Source organism: Lipotes vexillifer, unplaced genomic scaffold (assembly GCF_000442215.2).
Source record: "Lipotes vexillifer unplaced genomic scaffold, Lipotes_vexillifer_v1.1 scaffold545, whole genome shotgun sequence".
Taxonomy (NCBI): Eukaryota; Metazoa; Chordata; class Mammalia; order Artiodactyla; family Lipotidae; genus Lipotes; species Lipotes vexillifer.
Window position 1 is genome coordinate 2,342,409 of NW_006779129.1, and position 16,290 is coordinate 2,358,698.

General features: G+C 58.3%; 1 protein-coding gene across 1 annotated transcript; it reads right to left on the bottom strand.

Moving 5' to 3' along the window:
* Positions 1-262: 262 nt before the first annotated feature.
* On the bottom strand, positions 263-15,800 carry RRP1 (ribosomal RNA processing 1). The gene is made up of 13 exons (XM_007452498.1): positions 15,668-15,800; positions 14,393-14,475; positions 12,992-13,049; positions 11,172-11,257; positions 9,675-9,736; positions 7,168-7,297; positions 7,015-7,079; positions 6,670-6,806; positions 3,846-3,931; positions 3,069-3,166; positions 2,902-2,921; positions 1,894-2,004; positions 263-489 (listed from the first exon to the last, which is right to left on the bottom strand). Exons 1-13 carry the CDS (start codon positions 15,798-15,800, stop codon positions 263-265), a joined length of 1,296 nt encoding a protein of 431 aa, XP_007452560.1.
* Between the last annotated feature and the right edge of the window lie 490 nt (positions 15,801-16,290).

Genomic DNA, 16,290 nt, shown 5'->3' on the forward strand with positions numbered 1-16,290 from the left:
CACTTTATTTACAGATGCCCGGCGGGCAGCCGGTCCCCTGCCCAGGGGGAGTGCCTGCAGGGAGGCTCCAGTCCCGGGGGTCCGCCGGCCTGACCGAGGTCAGCACAGCCGCAGCACATTCTGGGACTCAGGCGCTAAGTGAGGGCCCAACCCCCTTGCCACTCCCCGACACAGTAAGTTGGGGAGCGGTCGGTGTTCAGAGTCTCGGGAACCCAGCCTGACTGTCCCGTCCCCTCATCCTCCCCAGAGCGCCTGGCGGACATCACTTCTGGCCCTCCAGGGCCCGCTTCCTTTTCACCTTTGGCGCCTGGCCATCGGCCGCCTTCGCTCTGGCGCCCGCCCAAGGCCGCCGCCGCCTCCTGGGGGCCCCTCTCCGGCCACGGCCCCCGGGCTGCTCCCGGGACACGGCGGGGTCAGCCCCTGCGCTCTGGCGCCGCCTCGTGGGTGCCGGGCTCGGGTCTGGACATGAGGCCTCCTCTGCAGCTCTCCCTGAAATGGCAAAGCCCTAGTAAACGAGGCGTCGGGAAGGCCGGGCTCCAGCCGCTGTGATGCTGGCTGAGGCGCCAGCCCCAGGGTGGCAGAGGACACACAGTGCTCGCCACAGGTACCGACGGCCTCGGGAGTGGACCCGCGTCGACCCCACAGACGCCTGTGCCAGCGAGGTTGTGTGTTCCACGGCCGTCAGGCAGGGAAACGTACTCGGGCTCCTGACGCCAGGGAGGCTGACGGGGAGGTGGGCCTTTAGGACAGAACAAGAAGAAAGGGAACTGGGCAAAAGCAGGACATCTGGGGCGGGCGGGCCCAGGCTCAGTGCACATGGGGCCAGAGGGTACGCTGGTCGGAAGAGGCAGCTGGGAAAGCAGGGCCGGGCCTCTCAGTCAACGTGACAGCCGACAGTCAGTATCCAAGGCCCAGCCTAGCGCAAGTATGTGAGCCAGTCCACGCCTGCTAAGCGGCCCTGGCGTGAAACGAGCTGGACAGGGTTGGCCCAGGCCGGAGCAGGGGTGAATGGAGAGACCCTTCAAAGGGCGCATCCCCAGGACTTGGGGCCAGTTGACCACACACGGATGATACAGGAGGGGTCTCGGTGGGGGGTGGAGCCACCGCCTCTCCCTCTTCTGTGTCCCCTTCCAGCCAGGGGTGCCTCTGGCTCCTGCCCTGCTCGGTGCTGTGGGCACAGCCCATCCCACTGCAGGGGGCAACCCCAGTGGTCTACAGTGGGTACAGGGCTTGGGGTGTGCCAGGAGCGCATGACAGCCCTTAGCAAGGTCAGTCACGTTCTAACCACAGGCCTGTGGACAAGCTGGGAGAGGGAGGGGAGAGAAGGGGGAGAGGCAGGAAGGGGAGGGGGGAGGAAGAAGAAACCCAAGGTCTAAAGAGCAGTGTAAGCATATACGTATAGGTATACGTATATGCATATACGTAGAGGCGTATAGGTATGTCAGAGGGAGGGGCGGGTCAGGGAGGGGGAGGGGGGAGGAAGGGGGGGGGAGGGAAGACGGGAGAGGGGAGAGCCTCTAAAATCAAGGAGAGCGCAGCGAGGTTAGGGGCTCCCTGAAGGACGCCACGGGAGACGCAAGAGGAGGCAAGGACCAGGTCAGATCAAAGATGGCAAAGGGTCAGGAAGAGGCACCAGACCGGAGCCACAGGGAAGGAGGGCGGGGAACGCAGGGAGTGGCCCACGGGCCAGACAGCAGAAAGAGCCCATGAGCAGCGGGGCGTCGGGGCCAGGGCGCCACATCTCCAGAACACAGGGGCAGCAGGCGCTGGGGGGCAGCAGGCTGGGGAGGGGGAATCACGCCTGGAGACAGGCCTCAGTCACAGGTGACATGAGCGGGGAGCACAGAACGCAGGTAGCGAGGCCCAGGCCAGCAGCCCACCCACCAGGCCTACCTATCTCGTTCTGCAGCCGGGGTTTGGACCAGCGCTTCCTCCTCCTCACCCGTCTCCCCCCCCGCGGGTTCCTGTAGGCTTTTTCTGGGATGTCGTCCTCGGGGAAGAAGCCTAGAGACCAAGGCGGGCCCTCAGGAGGCTGTGGGCTGGGAGGCTATGGGCTGTGCGTCCACTGCCACCAGCACCACGGCCGCGAGCTCCGGGCAAGGAGGCCCCGGCCGGACTCCGCCGCAGCTGCGGGCAGCTCACTGGGCACCAACAGACGGCGCCCAGAAGAGCCGGTTCCTGGAGCGCTGGGACACGTCTCGCTCCATCCTACAGACGCTTATGTTGGGAAGGGGCAGGTGACCTTTCTGGGTCCCGGCGGGTTTGAGTCACACAGGTGTGTGCTTCAGTCTAAGCCCACCAGGTGCACCCGGTATCCATGCGCTCCGCTGAACGTACATTTCCCCTAAAAACCACGCCCCCAGCGTGAAGTACCCGGGAGCACAACCTGACTGAGGGCTGGGCGGGGTGGGGGCAGAAACACAGCAAAACAAGGACACTAAACTGACGGCGGAACCGAGGGGGCGGACATGCAGGTATGCACCGTAAAATCCTTTTCGACTTTGCCACGTGTCTAAAATTTTTCATAAGGAAATGTTGGGGGGGAAACGGTTACATCGTCTATCTTAAACCTTCTAGGAAACTGTCTTTCAGAACAAACCACGCCAGCTCCGCCGGCCACACACCGAGAAGTGGAGCTGGGCGCTGCAGCGCCGAGCAGCAGGCCTGGGCACTTACTGGAAATGCAGGTTCTTGGGCGCCAGGTCAGCCCCTCCCACACACTCAGCCCTGAGATCCCCCGGGCTTCACTAGGACAAGGGCCGCAGAGGCCCTCAGCCTGCCTCCCCTGGAGAAACACCACCTCCAGCCTCTCTGCACCCATCCATGCTGTGGGAGAACACACCACCCGATCCACTCCCAAGAGGACGAGATGCCGTCTAGGCCTGGCGGCCCAATGCTCACCTTCCGAGAGGGCCTGCAACCTGAAAGAACGAGAGACGGTCACCCGCCACGGCCTCTGGAGAGGGGGGAGCCGCCCCCGGGAAGCCCCTTCACGCCCGAGCTCTGAAGCCGGCTGCCCTCCCACGTGGGTGAGGCCACCAGAGAGCGGAGGGCCCGGGGCTACTCACTTCCGGATCACTTTGTAGAGGCGCTTCCGGTTCTGCGGAGGGGTGTCCCGCCGACTGGCCATCTCGAACAGTCTGTTGGCAACGGCCTCGTAGTCGAACTGTTTCACAGACAGACACCGTGGAGGCCAAAGTCAGCCCCTGCAGGTGCTCCCAGGACAGGAACAGAGAGAAAGAGCACGAGGACCACACGCCAAGGCTGTGCCCCAAGGTCCCCCGCTGCTCCGCCCCTCCCCCCGCAAACGCTGTCCCCAGCACACGCGGCAGCAGACGCTCCAGGGCACCGCCGCCCAATGGATCACGAGGGGCACAAGGTGAGCCTCTGCACAACTGTAAACCCTCCGGGAGAAACAAGTAAAATTAATCAGCTAAATTTAACCCAGGCTACCTAAATGTTATTAATTCATCAAGTAATCAACTTCTGAAATGTATCAGGAAGGAACCTACGTGTCCAAGTCGCCTGAAGTCACAGATCCTGCCCGCCGAGCTCTGACCCCGAGTGGGGACCCAACCCCGCTCAGCACACGCCACCCTGGCAGCCCCAGCACCCTTGCCCTCGAGGGGAGCCACAGGCAGACCTGGGGCAGCTGTTGAGCGGTGAAGCCAGAGCCCAGCCTCCCGGCGCCCAGCCCCCAACTCCACTTTCAACAAATCTGCGCTTCTTTCTGCAGACGAGGCTCTGGGGCACCTGTGTTCCTCCAAGCCCCGGTTGGATGGATGTCACCCCGCTCTGCCTTCCAGAGGCCGGGAGCTCAGCCCATGCGGGGCCTGCCCACCCACCTGCAGGACGGTGCCGGTGCTGTCCTCCTCATCGTCGTCGCCCCCCTGCTCCTTGCCCGGGTCAGGCTCAGCCCCACTGACAGAGCCTAGAACGAAAGGGCCCCAGGGACTCAGACACGCCTGGTGCCGCAGGTGTCACGGGGCCCCAGTACCTGGGAACCACCACCTGGGCAGGGGAGCCCACAGCACAGGAGAGCAGGGGCACGGATGGCCTCCCCCCGAGGGCAGCAGTGCCCACACTGGCCTGGAAACGACGGAGCCGTCCCAGAGAAGGTGGGGCCCGACCAGTCCAAAACGTGAAACCAGGAGGGGATCATGAGGGGGCATCTTAGGCGGCAATCGCGGGGCCAGAGGCCCCAGGATGGGGAAGAAGGGCGGCTGGTCCAGCCACGGGGCAGCCTCTGCACGGAGCGCTGGCGGCAGGTGAAGGGTGGGCAAGCTCGCGCTGGCCAGACACCTGGGGCCCTGGCATCACTACCTACAGAAGACAGGTTCGGTCAACAGGTGGCCGAGAGCGACAGGCATGCGTGGCACAGAATGACGACAGCAGGGCTGCAGGCAGGCCCTAGGCCGCCACGGGCCCCTGGGTCAGCCTGTGCCGGCGACTCGGGCTACTGAGGAAGAGGAGGGGGAGAAGGGGGGCCAGGAAGGACGTCCACGACAGCCGGACAGTGTGGCCGGGGTGCTGACCGACGAGAAAGCCCAGGGGCGCGCCAGCAAGGGCACGGGAGCCAGAGGCCACGGAAGTCAGCCCTCGCTTCCACCATCGAACTACCTCCCACGAGGGCACAGGACCGGCCAGTGGGGAAAGGGCTGTCCCTTCAACAAATGGTGGGGGGGGACACTGGACATCCACGTGCAGAGGAATGAAGCTGGACCCTTACCTACCACCATATACTAAAATTAACGCAAAATGGATCAAAGACCTAAAGGAACAATAAAACTCGGAGGAAAACGTAGGCACAAACTTCAGGAGACTGGATTTGGCCACGATTTCGTGGATATGATGCCGAAGGCACAGGTAACAAGAAAAATGAGACAAACCCGACTTGATAAGAACTTTAAATTCTGTGCATCAAAAGGGACTAGCAACAGAGTAAAAAGGCCACCCACAGAGCGGGAGAAGATACCGGAAAATCAGGTATCTGGGGAGGGGTTATTATCCAGAATACAGAAAGAACTCCTAAAGTTCAACAACAACAAAATCTGACTCAAAAATGGGCAAAGGACTTGAACAGACATTTCTCCAAAGATATATGGACGGCCAATAAACACATGAAAAGGTGTTCCCAATAATCATTAGGGAAATGCAAATCAAAACCACAATGATACTACTTAGCACCCATGAGGGTGGCCACTACCAAAAGAAGACAACAACAAACACTGGTGAGGGTGTGGAGAAGCTGGAACGCCTGTGCACTGTTGGGGGGCATGTAAAACAATGCAGCCGCTGTGGAGAACAGCATGGCAGCTCCTAAAAAGTTAAACACAGAAGTACCATACGATCCAGCAATTCCACTTCTGGGTATAGACCCAAAAGAATTGAAAGCAGGATCTCAAAACAGATATCTGTTCACCCATGTTCACAGCAGCGTTAACCACAACAGCTAGAACATGGAAGCAACCCAAGACTCCATCTACCAATGAATGGAGAACAAAATGTGAAATACATACAGTGGAATATGATTAGGCCTCAAAAAGGAGGAACGTTCTGACACATGATACAGCATGGATGAACCCTGAAGATGTTATGCCGAGTGAAATGAGACAAACACAAATACTGTCTGATCCTACTGATATGAACCACAGAGTCATCAACAGTCAGATTCACAGAGACAGGAGGCAGAACTGTGGGTGCCAGGAGCTGAGCTGGGCAGAGGGAGGAACGGGGAGTGTTTAATGGGGACAGATTCACTTTGGGAAGATGAAAAGTTCTGTGGATGGACAGCGGTGATGGCTGCACAACAAGCACACTTACGCATATGGTCAAGGTGGTAAACCTTACATTATGTGTATTTTACCACAACGAAAGGCAAGAGCAGAAAAGTCCTGAAGCTGGTGGACAACACACACCCCTAAAGCCACAGGATACAGTGCACAGGTCACCCAGAGGACAGTCACGAGACCAGATGGCGTCCCACGGAGACCCACTTTAGCAACAAGGTGGACAGGCCAGCCTGGACACCACTGATGCAGAGCCCACAGGCCCTGCCCCCAGAGGGACGTTCACAAGTGCTACCTTCTACTCGTTCATTCACCCACTCACTCACTCATCCATCACGATCTAGCGGGCGGCCCCTCCGTGCCAGGTGTTGCTCCGAACACCAGGTACACAGCATGGCCAACAGTCCCCGTCCTGGCAGAGCTGACATCCGGTGGTGGAAGTCAGGCCAGAAAGATGAACAAGTGATTTATGTAACTTCAAGTGACTTATGCCAGAAAGTGAGAATCACCATGGAAACACCCAGTGAGCGAGGCAGGGTAGGCGCTGGGAGGCTGCACTTGAAACAGGGTGGTCAGGGTAGGGCCTGGAGGGACGGAGGGCAGAGACCCTATCAGGGAGGGGAGAGCAGGGCAGACGCCCCAGGGCAGGAGCAGAGCCCAGGAAGTCATGAGGACATGGATGGCCACAGGGCAAGGGTTGGGAGAGTGAACAACGTGTGTGCTTGTTCCCAAGGTCACCCTGGCTGCAGAGCTGAGCACTGACTTCGGTGGGACGGGCAGAATCGAGGGGACGGGGCAGGAGGTGAAGGCATGGCTCCCGCAGAGCCACCGCGGGCTCAGAGCAGGACAGGCCCGTCGTCCCGATGAGCACGGTCCTCACCTGCAGGGGGCTCCCTGGACGGCGTGTCCCCGTCCCGCTCCTCCGCCAGCTCCTTCATGAGATCCTCGATGGCCAGCGGGGCCTGTTCCACAATCGCCTCAAAGATGCCTCGAGTGATGTTGTGCAAAACCAGGGAGCTAAGGGGCAGCCGCACCGCAGCCACCCGTCAGGCTGGACCCTCCAGGCAAGAAACACCACCTCCCCATGCCCGGCTCTCCTGACCCCAGCCCCTCAGCCCCGCTGGCCCCCGTGCTGGCCCGTCGAGAGCACACAGCATTTCCTAAGGGCAGCCCCCTTGGGGACTCAGCAGAACAGAAGAGGCGAGCAGGAGGGAACCGCACTCACTCCTGAGTCCGGGCGGCGACCGTGCAGAAGGGCCCAATGAGCCTGAGGTTCTGGTCCGCCGTCAGCTGCGGGGACAGAGCTGGGGCTCAGTTCCTGGGCCTCAGGCACCCGAGCAGCCCGGCCGCCGCCCTCACCCTGCCGCCTGCTGCCTACCTGGTGGGCGCCCACTTTGGTCAGCTCCTCCAGGAAGATCTCGATGAAGTGGCTCTTCACTCCGTTGGGGGCCTGGCTGTCGGGGTGCAGGATCTCTGTCATCAGCAGCTCCAGCAGCTGCTCGGTCTGTCTGGGGCAAGAAAAGGCAAGTCCAGCAGCAGCACGAGGGGCAACAAGGCGATGGGTTCACTCTGCCTGAGCGGGGGGCTCTGACGGGACACAGTCACAGGCAGATGCCCCGTCCACCAACACAGGAAGACCCGATGACCTGGGTCTGTGCCGCCACAAAGGATTCCTGCGAGTATATGGATCCACAGGCAACGGCCAGGACCACAACACACGGCAGAACTGAACCTCGGCTATAAAGCAAGAGCCCACCGTGTCTGGTGTCCCTACTGGGAACTGCGCGGGAAGGCTCACCAGGACAGAGCAAACGCAAAGGGAGACAGAGGCCAGAGAAGGGGACGAGTTTGCCTCCCGGGTCCTGCTGGACCGGGCCCGTGGATGGTCACACGTCACATCAGACCTCACCCAGGCACGTGGGTCTCAACAGTCTCAGAGGCCTGAGGAATCCCAGATTAGAGAGCTCCAGAGACCGGTCTTTAGTGGCCCAGACGCACCTGAAACTCCTGGGTGCTTGTTAATATACAGATACCTCCACCTGAACCATAAAGCATGTATCCTTCAAAAAGCTCCCTGGACAATGCTGATGCTGGCAACACCAGGGTGCCTTCCATGGCTCAGCGGAAGGGAGGTAGGCCAGGGGCCAGAGACCTCCTCTGCCAGGCTGCTGACAACAGTCACATTCACATGGACAAAAATGTTACACTTACAGCCCTCTACTCTTAAGAACGGAAAAGGGCTAGAAGAGCAGACACAGCAAGCAGGACTGGTTATCCCAGGGCAATGGGAGGTTACCAGTTTCTTCAAAAGGATCTCTGCGCTGAATTACCAGTGACAATGAGGATGGAACTACTTTCATGGTAACAACCACACCCCCAAGCCCAAGATTAACAGAAATAAAATCGTCCCTTTAACACTGAACCCTGCTTCAGTCACTAGCCACCCCCCGGATAACACAATCCTAAATCCGGAAATGAGTGAGACTCCCAGCCTCAGGTCTTCATAGAACTTTAAGGATGAAAATCACTAAAAGAGGCACCCTTGCCCAAAATGTAAAGTTACCCACAGTCATTCTCAACCTATAACAGTAATTCCAGTAACTGCAGGCCAAATCCTGCTGACCTTTTATGGGGGCAGGGGGGCTGTTAGGCCAGGGACAGTTTAACTCTGCTATTCAGAAAATGTGGCAGTCCTAGAATAACATGGCCGTAAGCTGCATTCTCTAGTCTGGCAGCTATTTTGACATCTGGATCCTACATTTATTATCCTTGGGCTTAAAAATAAACTCCTTTACCATCACTTTTTAATCACAAACCAATTCAAAATACACTGTTTCTAAGCCCTCCCCCCCAGTGCCCGCCCTCCCCAAAACATGCAGCACCAGGACACTGATATGAGACATTTTTGACACATTCTCAGTAAAATAAATAAGCAGTCTGCTACACCACTTTTGGACCATGCAATTAGGCAACACTTTAAAAGTATCAATAATTGTCGGGGAGTCCCCTGGTAGCCTAGTGGTTAGGATTCCACGCTTCCACTGCCGTGGCCCGGGTTCAACCACTGGTCAAGGAACTGAGATGCCACAAGCCGCACAGCGCATCCATAAAAAATATATGTATATATTAAAAAAAAAAAAGTAACTGTCTGCTAGAGTTAAAATTGCTTTTCAATGTTTATAAAGTTTCCTGAGTTCTTTATAATGAACATCCATCACTCTCATAAGTAGAAAAAAGGTTTTTTAAAATTTTAATTAATTCCAAAAACTTTAAAATGTAAATGCTCAGAAACCCACTTTCTGTTGTGATCTCAGACTGCCCCCAGGAGGTCTGGAAACCTGCTGCTGTAACCTGGATGCAGAGCCTCAGGCAAAGGTGCAGGTCCAGGCTGCAGGAGCCCCGCCCCTGCTTGGTCTCCAGGAGGGAGGAGCTAAGACGCAGCAGAGCCTAGCCCAGCCCAACCTGAGGATCCCACCCGGCTGCCAGGTGCCTGGGGAGGCCTGAGGTGAGGCAGAAAACACAGGCCCTTACAGTTTGGAGGGACACACACAAACACCACTGTCAAAACTGTGAAGTCCGGACGGCTCAAGTATTTGCAGAGCTGAGAGCAATGACCGCCGATGACAGAGATGAAGGTGCCACGTTTTACAAGAACAGCTGCTCAGCTGCACCTCATTTGGGGAGGACTTAGTTCTGATCCAGTAAGAACTCACCGTCAAGGCTGAAATAAACATTCCCACGAACACGTGCACAAACTTAATTTTAAAAATGCCTTTGTTTCCAGCACTAAGTCACCCTTCAATATAAAGCTGACAAATGAGTAGAGGAGAGACCCAGACTGGCCCGAGTGGCACAGGCTGCCACAGGCCGCTCTAGGACACTGACCTCTCATCCCATCCGCGCATCTTCAGGGCCTTCAGTGACTCGTGCAGGACCATCCGCATGAGCTGTGGCACAGGAGGGGACCCCGTTAGTGGCACCACCCAGACCTCCCCTCTGCCCCAGGCCATCTGGGCACCCCACTGCACATGGCAGGCCCTGAAGAGCTGCTGGGGACCTGGGCCTGCGGGAGGCGCCCAGCCTCCCAAGAGTAGCAGGATGTCGGGCTCACAGCAGGGACACGGGGAGTGACCACACACCACAATCGGCAGCTGCGAGGGACGGGCTTGTTTCCGGAGTGAAAACGGGACGACGTGGAGCTCCCCCAGGAGAGCAGAGCCTCGGAACCCCCAGGTCTGCGCCGGAGACTGTTTCCTCTGAGCACCCCCTGAGCTTCTCCCCACCCGAGGGAGAAACCAGTTTCCTTCTCTGCCCACAATCCCAGGCACAGTGGTTGACTGCCCGGTTTCCCTACCTGCTGGCATGAACCCAACAAGCCTGCAGGGGGGACCCGTAGTGGTGAAAGGCGACAGAGGACACCTGTGGTGCCACCAGGAAGACCAGCCTCTAGAGCAGGGCTGCGCTGCCAGACATGGCCACGGGGGGGTGGTGGGAAACAGGCCGCGGACAGCACCAGAACCCCCGACCTAAGGCCCAGTACTGCATCCCGGGACACAGCCCCTGAGTCATGAGCGGGCGTTCTATCACCGGGCAGAGCCCGGCGCCCGGCCCCGCCTGCCCACACGCGTCAGCGCCGTCCTCCTTCTCCCGAGCCCCGTGCTCACCCACCAGCTGCCCTCACTGTAACGCCTGCCATCACACACACGGTGACCGTGTAACCCTGACCGACACAGAGCGGGTGGCCGGCCTGAGGGGCAGATCATGGGGACCTGTGCTCAGCGAGGCCTGGCTGCTGCCCCATCCAGCGTCTGCATCGGGCCACCTGCACTCGGACAGCAGCACTCATCTGGGGACTGTCCCCAGTCGCAGGGGACACCGGCGCAGTAACAAAGCTGCAGCTCAACAGGGGCGGCAGCAAGACACAGTCCAGTTTTCCCTGCATTTCTGAGCGCAGATCAATGACCTAAATTCACCAGAACGCAGCACAGGAAAGGAGAAAGACAGGGAAGATTCTGCACGCCGTTATGTAAACTGTCCCTGCCCAGAGAAAAACACCTTCCAAAGCCAGCCCCCCCACGAGCAGACCCAGGGGTCTCTGTCCAGGGCCCGAGCTCTAAGCTTTGCTTTCACGGCAGCAAAGCAGCAAGGGCTTCGCCACCGAGTCTCCCCCAGGGGCAACTGTGACCCTCCTCCCCTGAACCGACAGTTTGTGCAGAACCCCGGCATGCGTACCCCACGTGAGGCCGAGGCTCCCCTCACAGCCCAACTAGGCTCACAGGGAACAGACCGCAGGGCGCTCGCTACCCAGCAGCCCTGGTCCTTGGCACTGCGGGGGCAGTGGGGGGCTCAGGGGCCCGGGCGGGGAGCAGGCAGCTTCCTCACCACATAGAACTTGTCCAGGCGCAGCCGATCGACGCCCATCCACTCGCGGTTCATGGTCTGCCAGAATGTCCGAAGGAACAGGTGCTCTGGCGGAAAGAAAAGGCCAGAAGAGAGTCGGGGGTGGGCAGGGGAAAGCAGCAGCTGCCTGCGGAGGGGAGGGGAGGGGCGGGGCCGTGACAAAGCCCTGTCAGGATGTCGCATGGCACCGGCCTCGGGGGTGCTGAGCCCCTGAGTGTGCTGAGCTGACAGCAGCGCTATGGATTTGGCTTAAAAACAGGGCCTTCAGGAACCTTGGAAAGAAAAGCAAATCCCAGCTACAAGCGCAAACTGAAGTCACAGCGTCTGAAGGTGAGGCAGAGAGCACTGGACGCCCCAGCACGAGAAGCAGCGCTCGGGCCGCCTCTCCCCACGCGACCGCTGCCGCCGCCCCACCGCGGCGGGGGCTAAGGACCCTGCGCGGCGCCCCCGCCCTGCCCCAGCACTCGCCCCACTGAATCCACTCACCTGATCAAACACAAAACGCTGCCAATAACAGTACATCAGAACCGGAGTGCTACGGGCTCAACCAGGTCCCCAGCCCACACCTTGAATCCCTAACCCCCAGTCCCTTGGAATACGACTTTATTCGGAGACACAGTCTTTACAGAGGTGGTTAAGGTAAAAGGCCACTGGGGTGGTCCTAATCCCATCTGACTGGTGTCATTCAGAGGAGATGAGGACACAGACACACACAGAGGGACGACCACGTGAGGACACAGGAGGAGACGGCCGTCTGCATGCCCAGGAGAGAGCCCTCGGGAGGGACAGGCCTGCTGACGCCCTGACCTCGGGACACAAGGGGCCCCCCACCTTTTCTTTTAATATTTATTTACTGTCTTGCTTTTGCACCGGCTCTTAGTGGTGGTGCTCGGGTTGCTCATTGTGGCATGCGGACGTCTTATTGCAGCACGTGGGATCTGACCAGGGATGGAACCCGAGCCCCCTGCCTTGGGAGCGCGGAGTCTTACCCGCTGGACCACCAGGGAGGTTCCCAAAGGGCACCTCTTACCTCCCACAGGACAGGCCTGCGTTCACCACCTCATTCAAGTGTCACCAAGTGAACGCTCTGTACCTGGCCTTCTACTGAGCACAGAAACTTCTGGAGGTTCTTAGAAGGTAAAAGTTATAGAGGATGGGCCTCCTCCAGTGATACTCAAACGCAGTTAAGAGACTCTCCCAAATGGAGAAAGCAGTTACTGTAACTGCACACTCCCTACTTTTGACTACTTTGCCAGCTTACGTATAACTGAACTAAACCCACCCACACGGCCGGGGCACCACCAGCAACGGTGCTGGGGTCCACGCCAGTGACGCTGCCCAGCCCTAGCTGCCCTCGGAGCAGGTCAGGGGGTGTCGCAGATGCTAGTGCCCAGGCCCCACCCCCAGAGCTTGACCTAATGGGACCAGGGTCTAGACATCAGGATTTCTAAAGACACGACGGGCAGGCCGCAGGGTTGAGAACGACTGAAGTTGGTCAGAACAAGGACGCAAGAGTTAGAAAGATGCTCTGCAGGAACCTCACCACCGTCAGGTGAGATTCAGTCAGACGGCTGCTGACACTACACCGCTTTCCTCTGTAATTCTGAAATATAAGGGTTAGCCCTCTAGACTCCTGAAATGAGTCTACTCTGGGCAAGTGAGTGAACACGTACAGGACAAACAGAACAGCATCTCCCATGTCAGCACCAGCAGACGCCAGCTGGGACGGGGCCCTCACTCCCACTCTCAGAACACAGGCCTCGTGTCCAGGGGCTGGGTGCGACCACGGCGGGGATACTCACGTGCCTCTGTGGTCTGGAAAGCATGGATGAGCTGGGAAATGGTCCTGCCAAGTTCCTCCTGCGCAGGAAACAGAACAAACGCCCTCAGTCCTGAACAAACGTGATCCTACATCAACGAGCAATGGCAGTAAGACAGACATTCAACCGTCCTCACTCGTCGCGGGGTCCGGCTCCACGGGGCCTCGCAGCCCAGCGAGCTTGGGGTTTGCAAGTCTCACACTGGCCGCGAGAGGCCTCCCCTGAAGGCCAGGGCCCACAGGACCTCACAACAAGCAAGGGCAGGGACTGCCCGCATGACCGATGCTGAACCCTAAGCAACGCAGGCTGACAGGAAGGGGCGGGAGAGCAGGAGCCTGGGAGCACACAGCCACCTGACCAGCAGAAAGGGGGCTGATGAGACCCCTGTAAGTTACCAGCTGCCTGCCCGTGTCACTGTGCCAGGCACCACCTAGTGCACTGGCTAAACAGACGATTCCAGAGCCCCCCCCCCCCCCCCACCACACACACACACCAGGGAGGAGAGGCAGTCACTATGGCTCCCGGGCTCCGGCTCCAAGGCTCCCGGCACTAGGAGCTATTTTCAGCTTTCATGCCCCAGGACACGGCCAGAGCTACCCCCGAGAGCTCCTAGTATATCAGCCGTGGAATACAGCACAAGAACCTGCATTTTAAATAAGTACCGTCACCACCCAGGTGATTCTGAACAGTAAACAATTCCCACTGGGAAACACTTCTAAAAAGGCTAGTATCTTAGGGCAGTGAAACTACTCTGTAAAATACCATAATGACGATGCACGTCACTGTACCTTTATCCACACTCACGGACTGTACACCACCAAGAGTGAACCTTAAGGTAAGCTATGGACTCTGGGTGATGATCACGTGTCATGTAGGTCCATGGACGGTGACAAAGGTCCCACTCTGGTACGGGTGATAACGGGGGAGGCTGTGCTTGTGGGGGAGGGGGTCAGGAGGCACATGAGAAGCCTCAGTAGCTCCTTCTCTCATTTTGCTGTGAACCCAAAACTGCTCTAAAGAATAAAGTCTGTTTTTCTAAAAAAGGCTAGCAGAAAAAATACTTGTCTCAGAAGACTTGAATTCCGTCCCCTGGTTTCCAGCATTTCAGCACTTAATTGCCATCTGTGACAAACACAGAACAGACAACCCGGTTTTCAGCCATGACACACACTGGCATTCAACAGTGTTGCTGCGGTGCTCAACTGAGCGAGCGCAAGGCTCACTGTAACACAAGGCCCTGGCCATTAAAAGCAAAAAGAGGATTGAAGCTGTAAAACTTTGCCCAGCATGTCTGCAGTAGTAAAATGAGGGCGACAACGTGCTCGCCTGTCGTCCCACTGTTTCTGCTGCCCCAGCTCCTTCTGTACCCTCCCGGGCACTCACCTGGAGGAGTGGCTTGTCCTGCATCCACATACAATAGAACAGTCCTTTCCACACCTTCAGCAGCTCGTCATGAGTGAAACCACCTGCACCAAAAACAGCAACACTCAGAACACATGAACCCAACTTTTTAGGGCCAGAGAAATGCGAACGCCTGAATTAGACCGAAGTCATCTTACTGTAAAGGTACCTGGCCCTCCCTCTCAAGCCATCCTCCCAACTCAGAACCTGCTGGGCCTGTGGCTGGAAGGACTCCCCCAGATAACTGTCATTTCATTCATTCAATACACATTTACCGAGAATCTACAAGTAACAGGCGCTGTACTCCATTTCTGTAGATTCAAAATTGAGGGAATCACCATTTCCTGGTCTGGATGGTGCCTACTCAGGTGAGTCTGCTGGCAACAATTCACCGGCGTTACACCCGGGCTTTGTGTACTTCTCAAATTTTAAAATTACAAGCTACCTCATTCAGGGTCGTTATGAAGGCAGATACTGAACATATAAAATCACCCAACAAGTATGTACTGAGGTCCTAACTACGTATCTGGCACCCTGTTCCAGAGCAATGGTTCTCAGACTTAGCAACAGGATCACATCACCCAGAGGGCTTCTTAAAACGGATTTATGGCCCACTTGTCAGAGTTTCTGATTCAGCAGTACGGGGATGGGACCCAATAATTTGCATTTCTAACCAATGCCCGGGTGATGCCGAAGCTGCTGATGGGGCCACGTTTTGAGACCCACATTTTGAGAATCACTTAGGAAGCATGTCCTCTGAGGACTGTACACCACGTGAAACTCAGACGACAACCCAATAATTACACAAGAAAAAGACTACCAACAGTGATAAATGCCGCTCTGAGGAAAAAACACAGGGTGCCCAAACAGTGGGTAGCAGGGATAGCGGGATATATGTGCTGATGCGGGGACCGGTTCCCAGAGGAAGGCAGGTCTTAACAGCGAAGATGAAATAAGGGGCTGGGGAGGGGGAGCCTCCGCATAGGGACACGTGCCCACCGCAGCAGGAGGTGAGCGCCGCGCACCTTCAGGGCAGCCAAGGTGGGGAAGGGGCGGAGGGCCAAGCGCTCAGGCGGGAGCACGAGCGGGAAGCGGGGGACGGGTGGAAGCATCGCCGCAGGCCCCTCCCGCTCGGCCCGACCACGTGGAGACTCCACGAGGTTGGAAGGTCCCCTAGCCCGGATGGCCGGCCCGCGCCCCCCACCCGGCCCGTCCGCCGAGGCGCCCCCGCCCACATGCCGCCAACCCCGCGCCCACCTTCGGTCCGCTGAGTCCTGGCGACAATGTATTTCCGGAGTTTCCTCACCGCCCGGTCTCGGGTCACCTGCTCGTTCCCTGCCAGGCGCTGCGCCAGCTGGATTTCTGGCGGAAGCTGCACCCGCGGACCCATGGCGACCGCGCCGATACCCCAGGGTATCAGCTACCGCACCGCTTCGCCTGGGCGCACGACGTGACGTCACAAGACCGCGCCGGCTTCTGCCAGGTGCAGCGTGACATCACACGCCCGCGCCGGCCTCTCTTGGACTCAGCGTGATGTCACGCGCCCGCGCCGGCCTCGCCCGGGCCGCACGCCACCGCCCTCTAGTGGCCGGGCCAGGAATGACAAATCCATCTGGCTCTGCCTCGGCGGATAGTCACTCTGGATACAGGCAATTAAAAGGAGGTCATTAGCGTTTGCCCGCCTTTGGGGAGTGTGGGAGGGGGGTGGTGGTGCCGTAGTTTCCCCCCGGCTGCTGAGGGAAGACACTTCTTTATTAAAGAACGCCAGCGAGCACAAGCAGAGGAAAGCCCCCAGTGAATCCAGTGAATGTTGGGTCAGCCAAAGTCATCACAAAATGCCACGACGCCGGGTGAAGGTGGTCGGGGCGGGGAGGCGGGGG